The sequence below is a fragment of the Suricata suricatta genome, chromosome 2 (assembly GCF_006229205.1).
Source record: "Suricata suricatta isolate VVHF042 chromosome 2, meerkat_22Aug2017_6uvM2_HiC, whole genome shotgun sequence".
NCBI lineage: Eukaryota > Metazoa > Chordata > Mammalia > Carnivora > Herpestidae > Suricata > Suricata suricatta.
In genome coordinates, this window is record NC_043701.1 from 132,031,031 (window position 1) to 132,045,560 (window position 14,530).

General features: G+C 51.9%; 1 protein-coding gene across 1 annotated transcript in view; it reads left to right on the forward strand.

The window, feature by feature from the left end:
* The window catches only part of LOC115285489 (core histone macro-H2A.2), a 33,706-nt gene that overhangs the window by 17,539 nt on the left and 1,637 nt on the right, over positions 1-14,530 (forward strand). Inside the window, exons 4-7 of the mRNA XM_029931815.1 lie at positions 938-1,048; positions 2,561-2,660; positions 7,802-7,891; positions 13,237-13,411. Of these exons, the coding sequence (XP_029787675.1) occupies positions 938-1,048; positions 2,561-2,660; positions 7,802-7,891; positions 13,237-13,411 (476 nt within the window). The remainder of the gene's footprint in view (positions 1-937; positions 1,049-2,560; positions 2,661-7,801; positions 7,892-13,236; positions 13,412-14,530) is intronic.

Genomic DNA, 14,530 nt, shown 5'->3' on the forward strand with positions numbered 1-14,530 from the left:
TAGTCAGCTGAGCTCAGCCAGCGGGACTTCAGGCGTTCGGGTTAGCCTGACGGGCTAAGTAGCTGTAGCTCGGAGACGCCATTTGCGGAGTAACACTTTCATCTGCTGCCCACCACGATACCCACTAGCCACATGTGGGTCTTTGTATCTGAATCAATTAAAACAAAACCAGATTAAAAATTCAGTTCCTCGGGGGCACCCAGGTGGCTCAGTCGATTAAGGATCCGACTTCAGCTCAGATTATAATCTTTCGGTTTGTGATTTCAAGCCCCGCCTCGGACTCGGCACTAACCGTGTAGAGCCTGCCTGGGACATTTTTTCTCTCTCTCTGCCCCTGTCCCACTCGAATGCACGCTCTCCCTCCCTCTCTCTCTCTCTCAGAATAAATGAACTTAAAAAAAAAATTCAGATCCTCGGTTGCACCACCCACATTTCAAGTGCCCAGTGGGCAGAGGACATGTCCATGCTCATAGAAAGTTCTACTGGACAGCGCTGCTGCAGGGGCTGTCAGATTTCCATTCTGCAGACCTTTGCGATGACACAAAAGATTTCTAAGGGTTCATTCCACTGCCTCTGGGCCTCCAGGAAATCCTGGGGAGAAGGGAGGTTGGGCAGTGGCCTGTGAATGCCCTGGCTTGGTTCTGATCCTTGCCGCCGTAATATCCAGGCATCGCAAAGAACGGTAATGTGCCTGTGTCCAGTCTGAGTGAGGACTGCACGTGCATGTGGACCTCTTGAACACACTTGACTTTGGGCCTCCCCCTTCTCTTTCCCTCTATTGCTGTCCCTTGCTTCCCACCATCGACAACAGCAGATGGTGACCCCTGCCACTTTCTTTCTTGTCCAAGGTGGTGGGAGCCATAGGGAGAACTTGATAAAGCCACTCTGGCCTTTTCCTGAATTATTTCCCACCTGTCCTTCTGATTTCTACCAACAGTCCAAACCAAAGGACAGCGACAAAGAAGGAACTTCAAATTCCACCTCTGAAGATGGGCCAGGGGATGGATTCACCATTCTGTCATCTAAGAGCCTTGTTCTAGGGCAGAAGGTAATAAAGAGAATTGTCATGTGCTGCAGTAAAACACTATTGCATTTTTATAACCTACTGTTTGCAGGCAATGATGCTTCCTCCTTCCCTTGCTCCCCTAACACGACTTTCACTCCGGTCTTGAATTATTCACGTTTACACTAAAGAGCCATGGCAGTGCTACATTGTGAGAGTAAACAGGCGCTTTAGTGCCAAGAATTATTCATGCCGGCACCGGTCAGCCAGAGGTAAGCGTAGACAATCTTCCCAGTTGGGCTACAGAATGGCATCATGGCCGGGCACTCCCCAGCGCCCCACTCATTTCTGTGCCTGCCCAGACCTCCTTAGCTAACTTTCTCAAACAGCTCTGAGAGGCCAGCCTGACATGGTTTGGTGTAATTTACCAGAGAAAGAAAATAGAGATATACATTTCCTGAACATCCCTGGCATTAACAATGAATCATTTGCCAATAATTCAGTCCGCTGGCTTTTCTAGATTGCAGAAAGAGAACGAGCGGCTGTACATCGGAACAGGCTTCAGCAGCACAGCAGCCCAGGCAGGCATGTGAATAACTCACTCCCGCTAGCATAAAGTTTACGGAACAGACGATTTATCTACCAAGTCAAAGGGGGCTGAAATAAGAGACACAAGGCAACAGTTAATCGTATCTCTGGGGGCTGACTGTTCTCGGCCTGATAACAGGATGCACTTTTATGGAAGCAATTGGGAAGAGCGTGTTACAGAAGAGTATATATGTGCTGGGTTCCTAATTCTTCACTGATGAAAGCAGGGAAGTAAAGATGTGGAATTGGGGTCCCCTCCGGGGGCTGGCCACAGTCGCCTGGTGATTAGCTCTCTTGCTTGTCTAAGGCAATGGAACCGTCATGCTCACATGAGGAGGCGAGGGGAAATGTTCCGCATTGCACTCTGCTAGGAGCGCTTAGGTTAGCCTGTCACGAGCGTAGTCCCAAGAACGTGGTCTCCAAAAGGCAAGGTGGCCAGACGTCAGCAGGGCGGGATCCTAGAGCCCACCACTTCCCTCTAGCCACGTAATCAGCCACACATCCCTGTCCCCAAAGCCAACATTGGGGTCATCGGCCACACTTCCCTGTCCCCTGCTCAGGAAAGAATACAGGGACCTGAGGGGAGTGGGCGAGAGCCAACCTGGGCTCTCAGACCGGATGTCTGCTCAGGCCATATGTCACCCGACACCAAGGCCATCTGGATTGGGAAACGGAGGCATAAATTATAGTGAAAGGAAGAAGAAGGGAGGACCCATTCCTGCTCCTGGAAGAGGAGGCAGATTTGGTGCATGTCGCTAGTGTCAGTGTGACAGTCAAATTCACTGTGGCTCAGAAGGGCTTCCTGAAGACCGAATACCCTGAGTCGGTTGCTCCACGCCACGCCACGGCCCTTTATGTTGACATTCAGTATCAATAACTGAGGGATTTAACAGATGGGAGGTAGGATGTGAAGCCCTTTCATCGGATCTGACCTCTCCCACACTCTCCCGTCTTTCCTTCCTGACGCAGCTGTCCCTGACCCAGAGTGACATCAGCCATATTGGCTCCATGAGAGTGGAGGGCATTGTGCACCCAACCACAGCCGAAATCGACCTCAAGGAAGACATAGGTAAGGTCCCGAGAATTGGGTAGCGGGGCCAAAGGAGGGCCCAGCGTTGGGGCAAGTTCTTGTGAAGTTGCTCGTTATTTACGAGCGGATCGCCTCTGCTTGGGGCACCGTGTCAAACTCTGTCCTTGTCTGTAATTGAACAGCAGCACTAGAAAATAACTTTGTTTTTAATCAGCGTATATTTTTGAAGTGTTCCCTGACGTACCGTGTAGAAACAGATCATTAGTGCACAACTTGACGACTCTTCCTCCAGTGAGTACAGCTGTGTAACCGGCCCCTTGACCGTGAAGCAGAACCCGACGGGCCCCCCAGGATTCCCCTCCCTCCCCCGCCCCACTCACCATTCCCTCCCTGGGTAACCGCCATCCTGGCTTCTCCAGCCGTCTGTTCCGGACTTCACATAAATGCAACCGTGCAGCGTGTCTTTTTTCATGTCTTTGCTCAACTTTGTATCGGCGAGCCCTGCCCCTACTGTTGGGTTTGGTTGTAGTTTGTTCATGTTCTTTGCTGTGTGGTATTCCACTGTCGAAAGATACCAGAACGTGGTGACCTGCGACCATTGATAGCATTTGTGTCATTTCTAGTTTGGGCAATAATGAGCAGTGCTGCCGTAAACATTGTCGTACATGCTTTGGGTAAAACCACCACATTTATTTTGAGCCTAAAAATGAAGAATGCCTTTGGTGGAAAGGAAACGGGCACGTGGAGAAAGTTGTCTGTGAGGCTGTGTGTGAGCTGCTTTACAGCCTGTCCCATGGGGGGTGGAGGAACACGGGGGGCTAAGCTCTCAAAGACACTAGAAATAATGGCAATCTAAATGGTCACCACCTCCATTTTCACAAGACAGAAGTGACTTAAACCCTCCTTTGAAGAAGTAAATGAAATGTGAGCAAAGAAAGGGCTTTGTCCTGGGATTTGGGGCTTGCTTCTCAGGCTTGGGTGGGAAGGTGAGGCCGCTGGGCTCACTTAGATCCCCCAGGGACATCGGAGGCCACTTGCTTCGCTGAGATGGGAGAGCCTCGGGGCTGGGGGCAGGGGGAACCACACTGCGGAGAAACAGAACTTCTCTTGCGTATGACAACAGTAAGGATTCTTCCTTCATTCTCCAGACCCAGCCCAGGCCCTGTCAACTGCCCTGAACTGCCTTCTCTATGTAGGGACTCCTCCCAGTAGCCTTAGTCTTAATCTGTTTCAAGTGCTATTTTATCATTGCTAGAGTTTGAATTTTTATATCAGGAAAACAAGCAAGATATTTTTCTTTTTTTAAGTGGCAGCGTGGTGATAGGGTAGAAAGAACATGGGACGCCTGGGTGGCTCAGTCGGTTAAGCATCCGACTTTGGCTCAGGTCATCATCTCACAGTCCGTGGGTTCGAGCCCCGAGCTGGGCTCTGTGCTGACAGCTCAGAGCCTGGAGCCTGCTTTTAATTCTGTGTCTCCCTCTCTCTCTGCCCCTCCCCTACTCACTCTCTGTCTCTGTCTCTCAAAATAAAATAAAGACATAAAAAGAAAGGAATGGAGGGAGGGAGGAAGGAAGGAAGGAAGGAAGGAAGGACGGACAGTGGTACTGGGGCAAAAACTCAGACCCTAGCAATGAGGCTTCTGGGGTAAGGATGGGTCTGTGTCCTAGATTTTACCCATCACCTCCTAGCTGTGTGACTTCAGGCAGGTTCCTTAAGCTCTCTGAACCTCAGTTTCCTTCCCCTGTAAGTGAGGATAGCAATAGCACCCATAGGGGTAGTGTGAAGATTAAATAAGATAACACACAATGAGGCTTAGCACAGTTCAGGGCTCAAAAGCATTTGATAAATGATGCTCTTTTTTTTTTCTTGCTGTGCTGTTTAGAAGGGGTCCCTTCTATCATAATTCCATTGTCCACGACTGTCACCCAAACCAATCACCCCCTGCACTTAAGGCCCTGGTTTAGTCTTTTTAAAGCATTGTGTGTCTTTCCAGAAAAGTTCAGGCATACACAGACACAGCAGAAGGGCAGGATGAAAACCCAACACACCCAGCTGCCCGAGCCTGCTTCTTGGCTGCCCCCGCAGCCCCCAGACGTCCTCACGTCTGTGGGTGTTTCAGAGTGATCAGGGCTAGCGTTTTGACAGCATGACCACAGTACCATTATCACAGCTAGAAAAAGTAATGTCGAATACCAGTCACTGTTCACATTTCAGTTGTGTCACAAATACCAATTTGTTTTTTTTTTTTAATGTTTGTTTATTTTTGAGAAAGACAGAGTGGGAGGTGGGGGGAGAGACAGAGAGAGAGGGAGACACAGGTCCGAAGCAGGCTCCAGGCTCTGGGCTGACAGCTCAGGGCTTGAACTTACGGACGGAGAGATCATGACCTGAGCCAAAGTTGGATGCTTAACCAACTGAGTCACCCAGGCTCCCTCAATTTTTTTTTAATGTGTTTGATTCAGGATTCAAATAAGTCTACACATCCCAATTGGCTGATGAATCTCTTATAGCCCCTGGGTTCCCCTTTCATATCTTTTCCTCCTTTCTCTCTCCCTTTCTCTTTTTTTCTCAATTTATTTTTGGAAGAAGATAGGCCATCTGGATGGTGTTGATTACATGCTCCTGATGCCATTAATCACATTTCTTCTCTGTTCTTCTTATAAATTGGTAGTTGGATCTAGAGTCCTCATGAGATTCAGGCTCAAAAACTGGGGATAAGACTGGTCAGTGATGGAACATTCTTCCATCAGGAGCCAGGTAACACCCACTGACACTCCTTCCCCGGGTTTGTTCCTCGTTCCTTAGGGTTTGTGTGGGGCAGGAGCTGCATCCTAATTCTAGCCTTCCTTCCTTCGCTCGCTGGAATGCTTCCACAGAGAGAAAGTCCCCGCATCCACATTTCAGGTTGCTTTAGGCTTGCAAGTCTTTGGGGAAGACATTTGCGCACTCCCATCGGGCCCCTGGCCCGAGTGCAGAGTGCAGGTTACACCTGCTACTGACGAGTCTCGGCACGTCCGGCGCTGCTGGCTGTGGGCGTGGCCTTCTCCAGGCTTCTGTGACCCAGCGGGTCAGCACCGGCCAGGAGTCTGAGGCCAGAAATGAGACCCTGAGGTCCCGAGAGTACCACTCCCAAATTGCATCACTGAAACCCAAGCACCTCCGTGAAGCAATCCCTGCCCCGTCCCACCCCCAGTGGGGAGAGAGAGCTGAGACTTGCCCCAGTTCTTTAGAAGATGAAAATACATGGGGGAGGGGCGCCAGCGTGGCTCAGTCAGTTGAGCGTCTGACTTCGGCTCAGGTCATGAGCTCACAGTTCGTGGGTTCGAGCCCTGCATCAGGCTCTGTGCTGACAGCTCAGAGCCTGGAGCCTGCTTCCAATTCTGTGTGTCCCTCTCTCTCTGCCCTTCCCTTGCTCATGATCTGTCTCTCTCTGTCTCTCAAAAACAAATAAATGTTTAAAAAAAAAAAAAAGAAAAGAAAACACATGGGGGTAAGGCCTCATCCCCCAACCTGAGAACAGCAGCCGCTAGTGTGGACAAGACACCCATATGTCATCTCAGCTGCATGAGGAGCCCCGGTGTGTAGATGTGGGGCTGCTGCTGGCCAGAGGCGGAGTCCTGCCACCCACTGGGGGTCTGCATGGCCTCTGGGGAAGCACAGCCCTGAAATACTGAGTAGAGAATTGTCCTAACAGCAGAGACCCGAGGGCTCTCCCATCAGAAAGGTCCTTAGAGGGGCGCCTGGGTGGCCTAGTCGGTTAAGCGTCTGACTTCAGCTCAGGTCATGATATCACTGTTTGTGGATTCGAGCCCCACGTCAGGCTCTGTGCTGACAGCTCAGAGCCTGGAGCCTGCTTCGGATTCTGTATCTCCCTCTCTCTCTGACCCTCCCCTGCTCACGCTGTCTCTCTCTCTCTCTCTCTCTCTCTCTCTCTCTCTCTCTCTCTCAAAAATAAATAAAACATTAGAAAAATTTTTAAAAAGAAAAAAAAGGAAAGGTCCTTAGAGGGGCGCCTCTCAAAGTTGCATCTTCCCATCGAAAACCCAGGCCCAGGTAGGACCGCCACTGTACGCTGCCCTTGGCCTTTGTCTGCAAGACTCCATGCACACAGGCGGTGGTGAGATGGGGCTAGAACCCCTGGACTCTCCACCCAGCGGTTCCTGCTGAGTCACCTGTCACCTCGGGCCTGGTGCATGGTCTGTGAGACACTGCCCACCGTGGGGCAATGCCTTCCAATCACCAAGACACTGAATTTAACCAATGTGCAGTCCTGAACCCAGAGATCAGAACACAGGAGTCCCAATTTTTTTAAAAGTTCACCTTTAGGGGCACCTGGGTGGCTCAGTTGGTTAAGCTAAGTCTGACTCTGGGTTTTGGTTCAGGTCATGATCTCACAGTTCATGAGTTGGAGCCCCACCTGGGGCTCCGTGCTGTCAGCTCGGGACCTGCTTGGGATTCTTTCTCTTTCCCTCTTTCTCTGCCCCTCCCCTGCTAGCTCTGTCTCTCTCAATTAATTAATTAAAAAGTTCATCCTTAGTACAGACTAGGGACATAGGCAACGGTATTGTGACCGCACCGCACGGGGGCAGGTGGTGGCTACCCTGTGGGGAGCACAGCCCAATGCGTAGAGTTGTCCAGTCACCATGTTGCACACTTGAAACTCATGTGACATCGCATGTCAACTGTTCTTCAATTCCTAAACGTCACCTTCACGATTCATTTCGTGAGACTGCTTGTGGCCAATCATTCCCTAAAAAGACCCTTGAAAAGAGTTTGCTAGAGGAGCGCCTGGGTGGCTCAGTCAGTTAAGTGGCCGACTTCAGCTCAAGTCGTGATCTCTCGGTCTGTGAGTTTGAGCCCCGCATCAAGCTCTGTGCTGACAGCTCAGAGCCTGGAGCCTGCTTCGGATTCTGTGTCTCCCTCTCTCTCTGCCCCTCCCCTGATCATACTCTGTCTCTTAAAAATAAATAAATGTTTAAAAAAACGTTCAATAAATAAAGGAGTTTGCTAGAATCTAAGTCCTGCTGGACAGGGACTGCTGGCAGCCAGGACTTCGACTGCAAAGTGGGATTTCTACTTTCCCAGGGTGGTCGGTTATTTGTTTTCTGGCCCTTCTGAAAGTACATGGAACCGTGAGATTAATGACTTTGTAAAGGATGACAGCCCCTTGTTCTCCGCAGGTAAGGCCTTGGAAAAGGCTGGCGGGAAAGAGTTCTTGGAAACGGTAAAGGAACTCCGCAAATCCCAAGGCCCTTTGGAAGTCGCTGAAGGTAAGCGCGGCCGGGGGATCCCGTGTTCCCATCACAGCCTCACCACCCTCCCCGCCAGAGTCACATGCTTCTTACAGAATCAGTTTGCCGAGCAAAATGCACCCCCTCGAATCAGAGTCGGCATCCTCCCATAACTTGCACCGGCCCGGGCACGTCATTTCATGCACTCAGGACGACAGTGTGTCTGGAGATTTCCAGGCAGTTTGCATCAGATCACCCCCAGATGGAGCTGTTGGGGAACTTACACTCCGCATGCTGTCCTACCACCACCACTGCCCAGTTCCACGATTCTTCTGTCACCTACAGTGGTGACAGGTGACTCCCTTCCCCCTCTGCTGGCCCCTGGCCACCCCCAATCCGCCTTCAGCCTCCATGGAATTGCCTCTTCTGGACTTTTTATGTCAACAGAATCATGGGCCATGTGACCTTTGGTGTCTGGCTTCTCTGACTTCATAGAATCTGTTCAAGGTCCATCCACGTTGCAGGATGCCTCAGTGCTTTGTTTTGAGGGCTGAACACTATTCCATTATGTTGACCTATTTCATCAGTTGGGTTGTTTCTACCTTTGGCTCTTGCAAAGGGAGCTGCTGTGAACATGTGTGCCCATGTTTTTCAGGGATGTTGGGTAACTTTTTGACAAGTGGCTCCAACTTCAGATCCATGTCGCCCCCACATGCACACACACCACCTCCGGGGGCCACGTAGTCAGTGCCAGGTGCCGCCCCCATGCTGGGACTCCAAAGAGAGCCAGCAGAGAGACAGACAACATAAGTGGGGCACAGGGAGGGAGCCATGCCCTCTGCCTGGGCCACTGGGGACACTGGGCAATTAGAACCCCTGGGGTCAGGGACCCTGGGCAGTAAGGGCATCGTGTGTGAGAAGGCGTGGGTCAGGAGCCAGCGTTTGAGAGTTTAAGCTGGGCCCTGTCATGATCAGATTTGCTGCTAGAAAAGTAACAGGGCTTCCAGTCAAGAGAAAACATGAATCTGCACTTCATATTGGCACATACCGCTGCCCATCCGTACAGCCATGTTAGAATTCCACACTTAAAATTGTGAGACAGAGCCGCACGGAGACACGAGACAGACATTCATGTGGGCAGGGACAGAAGGGCATGGGCAGCAGCGGGGAAGGGCCGCGGGGCCCCAGGTCCAGTACAGAGTTCCAGAGGCAGAGATAAAAGATAGAGAGGCAGGATTTTAAAAAATCATGACTGGGGCGCCTGGGTGCCTCCATCAGTTGAGCATCCAACCTCAGCTCAGGTCCTGAGTTCACAGTTCATGAGTTCAAGCCCCACATCACTCCCTTCTGATAGCAGCGAGTCCACTTCAGATCCTCTGTCCCCCTCTCTCTATCTGCTCCCCCATTTCTCATGTGCTCTCTCTCAAAAATAAATAAAAAATATTAAATAAAAATTAAATTAAGATAAACATGCCTGAGGGGCACCTCGGTGGCTCAGTCCATTGAGCATCCAACTCTTGGTTTTGGCTCAGGTCAGGATCCCAGGGTCCTGAGCTGGAGCCTTGCATTGGGCTCTGGGCTGAGCACGGAGCCTGCTTGAGATTCTCTCTCTTTCCCTCTCTCTTTGCCCTTCCCTCGCTTGCATGCACATGTGCTCGCTCTCTCTCATTCTCTCTCTTTCTATCTCTTTCTCAAAATAAATGAAAATAATAACAATAATAAAGGAATTCAAAAATCAAGAGAAACCTGCAAAGCAAGCCAAGCGGGAAGGCAAATCACGTAAAGACAGTTCTCCTGACCACATACTCTCCTCAGCAACAGAGGATGCTTGGAAACCAGAAATAAATCGCTTCAAAGCCCCAGAAGGAAATACCATCAACCACAAATTCCGAAACACACCGCTCTATCATTATTCAGGGGGAGGCTTAAAGACACCATTTCCGACACACACAGGCTGGATGTCAGAAGTCACGGGCCCTTTTGCCAGAAGGACCGCAGGAGGGAAAGGAATCCAGAAGGAAGAAGGGCTGCAGGAACAATCCTGAGCTGAGAAAGAGGCCAGGTATGCCGGGTGCCAGCACCCATGGCCCGGAACCCAGCCGCAGTAGCTCTGCTGGACGAAGGGATTGGCGAGGATGGATCTGGGAAAGGGGAGACCATTCATCAGGTTTTAACATCAGTGCTGTGTTTAGTTTAAAAATGCCATCACTTGCAAGACATGCCCTAATTGCATACATTATTAAGAAAGAATAAATATCCAAGGGACGCCTGAGTGGCTCAGCCGGTTGAGCATCCAACTTCAGCTCAGGTCATGGTCTCACTGTTCATGGGTTCGAGCTCCGTGTTGGGCTCTGTGCTGACAGCTCAGAGCCTGGAGCCTGCTTCGGATCCTGTTTTTCCCTTTCTCTCTGCTCCTCCCCTGTTCATGCTCTGTCTCTGTCTCTCTCTCAAAAATAAATAAACCTTAAAAAAAAATAAAAGAGTATCCAAGATGGGGTATCTAATAGGAGACCCCACATAAAGCTGGGAATGTTTCGTTCAAGAGCAAGAAAGACGAACCCACCACAGAGAAAGGGCAGCAAGTATACATCTTGACCTTGACGTTGGGTGTACCGAAGGGGGATAAAGCCTCACTAGAAAATTTGAACCATAAGCTGGTACTCCTGTGGGTTTGCAGCCGAATCCAGTGTGGCCCAGACGCCTCAGGCAAGGAGATTAGTGGGACATGACACCAGTTTGTAGTGTCCCCAGGTGACAAGCAGATGCCACTTCTCTCTGGACTAACTCTGCTCAGTCCGGCTGGCAGCCATTTGGCGAGGCATCCTGACTCCAGCTGGGAAACTGAATGGAAAGTGGGAGAGATGAAGCGAGGGTCTTCGAATGCAACAAGTCAGAGGAAACTGCCTGAGGTTTCCGGTGACAGATGGAGGAAGGGGAATCGGGCTTCATAACCCGGGGCACCAGGAGGTTGCCTGAGGTGCATGTCACCGGTAAGTGGTTGCTGAAAGCTGAGGAGGAAAATGGTTTGCAGGTGGTTGTCTAGGAGGCACCAAGCGCCACCTGCAGCAGCAAGAAGAGACCCCAGCCCAGAGGGACCGGAAGAAGAGAACGGTTGGAGGAAACTGAGGTAGAAGGAAAACCATGGTGTCAGGCAGACCAAGGCTCAGCAGTAGCAGCTGCCCAGCAGGGCCAGGGGCCACCCTGGAGCCCCCTCCAAGGACCAGCGGCCACCCCACAGCCCCCTCCAGCTGCAGTGACTCTGAGAAGGTGCAGGGCCTTCCAGGATGTGATGGCTGCCCCAGGGAAGGCTCTGGAGGCTCCTTGCTGTGACACTGCCGCCTTCAGAGCACAGGTCTTCACTGGTGAAGGTGACTCACGAGGTGACATCACATTAATAGGTGCCTCTGCCAAATCTTGGCATCCCAATCCCCAAGATACCTTAGCCCAGGGCACATCTAGGGAGTGTTCTCTATCACTACAGCTACAAGCCCTGTTGTTCGTTTCCAGTTGCCGTGAGACAACCTGGTCTTATGTTACCTTCAAAATCTAGTGGAGTCCAGGGCCTCAAAAGGGAGGGGAAGGGGTTGTTTTAACAGATTCAGTGTTTGGCATAATACTGCCATTTAGGAGCCTATTTCTTTACTTACAAGACTTTACATGAGGGGCGCCCGGGTAGCTCAGTCGGTTAAGCATCCAACTTTGGCCCAGTTCATGTGATCTCACCATTCTGGAGTTCAAGCCCCACGTCGGGCTCTGTGCTGACAGCTCGGAGCCTGGAGCCAGCTTCGGCCCAGCTCACACTCTGTCTCTCAAAAATAAATAAATGCTAAAAAATATTTTTAAGTAAATAAATATTTTTAAATCTTGTAAATGACTTTACATTAAAAAGATGCCATTCAGCTGGTAACATGATTATATTTTAAATTTATGTAAAAGAAATCAAGCCAGTTTGTGAAAAGCCAGCATATGAGAGTAGAGAGGCCTCCAAGACATTGCCCCCAGCGGGAAACCGATGCCCAGCGTCCCCGGTTCTCTGGAGAACAGTCCCAGACTCCGGGCCTACATCCTTCTAACCAACCCCACACTCCAGAACGCAGCAGACACCCGTTGGTGTTACAAACACCCAGTTCCTCGAGGGGCATGGAGCCCAGGTCCATGAGGCAGACGGCTCTGGGGGCATCACGCACGGCTGCGGCCACCACTGCTGCAGGCGGCCGGAGAGTGGCCAGTGAGTCAGACAGAAACACTCGGCATCATGGGATCCGGGGAGTGGAAAGGAGCATGAACTGAACCAATGGGACCAGGCCGGTGCAGGTGAACCTCATGACCCGTTTTGAACCTCTGCCCCCAGTGCGGGCTCCTCGGGTATACAGAGGTGACCCAAAGCCAGTGCAACCAAGTAGTGCAGCGGTCTACCTGCCTGTTAGTTAAAAGCTGTTGTATTCGTTTCCTGTCACTGCTTGTAACCCTTACCACAAACTTAGTGGCTTCAAACAACACGGGCTGACACTCGATGAGCTGCAGAGGTCAGAAGTCCATGATTGGTGGGCAAAAACTAAGATGAAATCGTTGGCAGAGCGTGTTCTTTCGCAAAGAAGCCTCTCCTTGCCCCTCCCAGCCATGTGCTCCCTGGGCTCCTGGACCCATCGCCCACACTCTGCTCCAGCCTCACCTCGCCCTCACCTACCGTTGGCCTTGCTGCCTCCCACTTAGAAGGACCCAGGTGATCACACCGATGGCACTCCCAGCTAACCCAGGATAATCTCCCCCTTCACGACCTTTCACTCAATCACACCTGCAGAGTCCCTCTCGCCATGTAAGGTAACACTCTCAGCGTCCAGGGACCGGGACAAGGACATTTGGCGAAGGCCATTCCTCAGCTGTCAGGGGTGACTCTGGTGTGTACTTTTGATCGGAAGCCATCGTCAGGGAGGTGGTCTGACGGAGTGCCGAGGTGGCAGAGCCCGTGCAAGTCACATCAGCTTTTAACGCACTTGACTGCAGCTTGTGCTGACGGTGCAGGGCAAGTCCGACAGGGCAAAAGCACAGTCCCGTCAGAAGCACGGAACACAGGGCGCCTGGGTGGCTCGGTCGGGTAAGCATCCGACTCTTGATTTTGGCTCATGGTTCATGAGTTCGAGCCCCGAGTCAGGCTCTGCACTCACCATGTAGGGCGTGCTTGGGATTCTCTCTCTTTTTCTCTCTCTCTGCCCCTCCCCAGCTCGTGCTCACTCTCTTTCAAAATGAATAAATTTTAAGAAAGAAGAGGAAGCACGGAACATTGCCCAGCTAGCTTCTCTGGCTTCCTTGTCCGCATACATCTGAGAGGCTCAGGTGAGGTGAAGACACAGGAAATAACCCGCGGTGTTTCTCTCCCGTCCCAGCCGCTGTCAGCCAATCCAGCGGACTCGCAGCCAAATTTGTCATCCACTGTCACATCCCTCAGTGGGGCTCCGACAAATGTGAAGAACAGCTTGAAGAGACCATCAAAAACTGCCTGTCGGCGGCAGAGGACAAGAAGCTGAAGTCCGTGGCGTTCCCCCCGTTTCCCAGCGGCAGGTAAGACGCGCTCCTCCAGGTGGTCGGGGAGGTGTGGACCCTTCCAGCCCACTCCCTGGGGCCTCTGCTCCCCTGCTTCTTCACGTCCAGTCCAGCCGTTCCAGAAGACATGACCTAGGGCTGCCGGCCCAGTCAAGCATGTGGCCAGGAGATGGGGCGAGAAACCCAATTTCTGTCTTTCAAAACACAGAGAAAGGCAGCGTCAGAGGGGAGCAAGAGAGCACTTTTCTGAGAGCCTGTCATGTTCAGTGCCCACATCCCCACCTGCTACCCCATTGGAAAATGCCAGGCTCGGGGCGCCCAGGAGGCTGTCAGTTAAGCGTCCAACCTCGGCTCAGGTCTTGCGCTCACGGTTCGTGGGTTCGAGCCCCGTGTCAGACTCTGTGCTGACAGCTCAGAGCCTGGAGCCTGCTTCAGATTCTGTGTCTCCCTCTCTCTGCCTCTCCCCTGCTCACACTGTCTCTCAAAAATAAATATAAACATGTTGGAAGGAAGGGGGAAAGAAGGAAGGAAGGAAGGAAGGAAGGAGGAAGGGAGGGAGGGAGGATGGAGGGAAGGAAGGAAGGAAGGAAACACCAGGCTCAAAGGCCTGGCTACTCCAAGTGCAGTCCGTGGACCAGCCACAGGGACTCCGCTGTGTCAGGTGTGAGAGTACACAGCAGCCCCCAGCCCAGAACCACCACCTCAGAGTCCCCAGAGTGACTCTGCCGGGGTGGAGGGGAGGGGAGGCTGGGGGCCAAGGCCCTGGCAGACACACCCAGAGAAGTGACAGGCTCTCACCAGAGCTCTGCTCTGGGAGGTAGCAGAAGTGATTGTTCCCAGCTGGGGACACAGCAGGTAGATGAGGAGGAGCTCTGTCCTCACAGGTAGCCTGCCTGCCCTCTCCTGTCACCCTATGCGCAACATAAGCTGTTGCTTCGGCTTTGAACACCCCCTCTCTTGAGAGAGGCCCCTCTGTAACACGGGCAGGATTTACACATGGAAGATGTGCTGTTAACAGTCGAGTTACAGGCACGCTAAGAGGGCAACCGTGAGGCCTGTAATCCTGCCTCAACCTAACAGCGCTGGGCCTCCGCAGGCTGGCCAGGGGCGCCGCTGGCCGAGGTCTCTGCAGGGCCA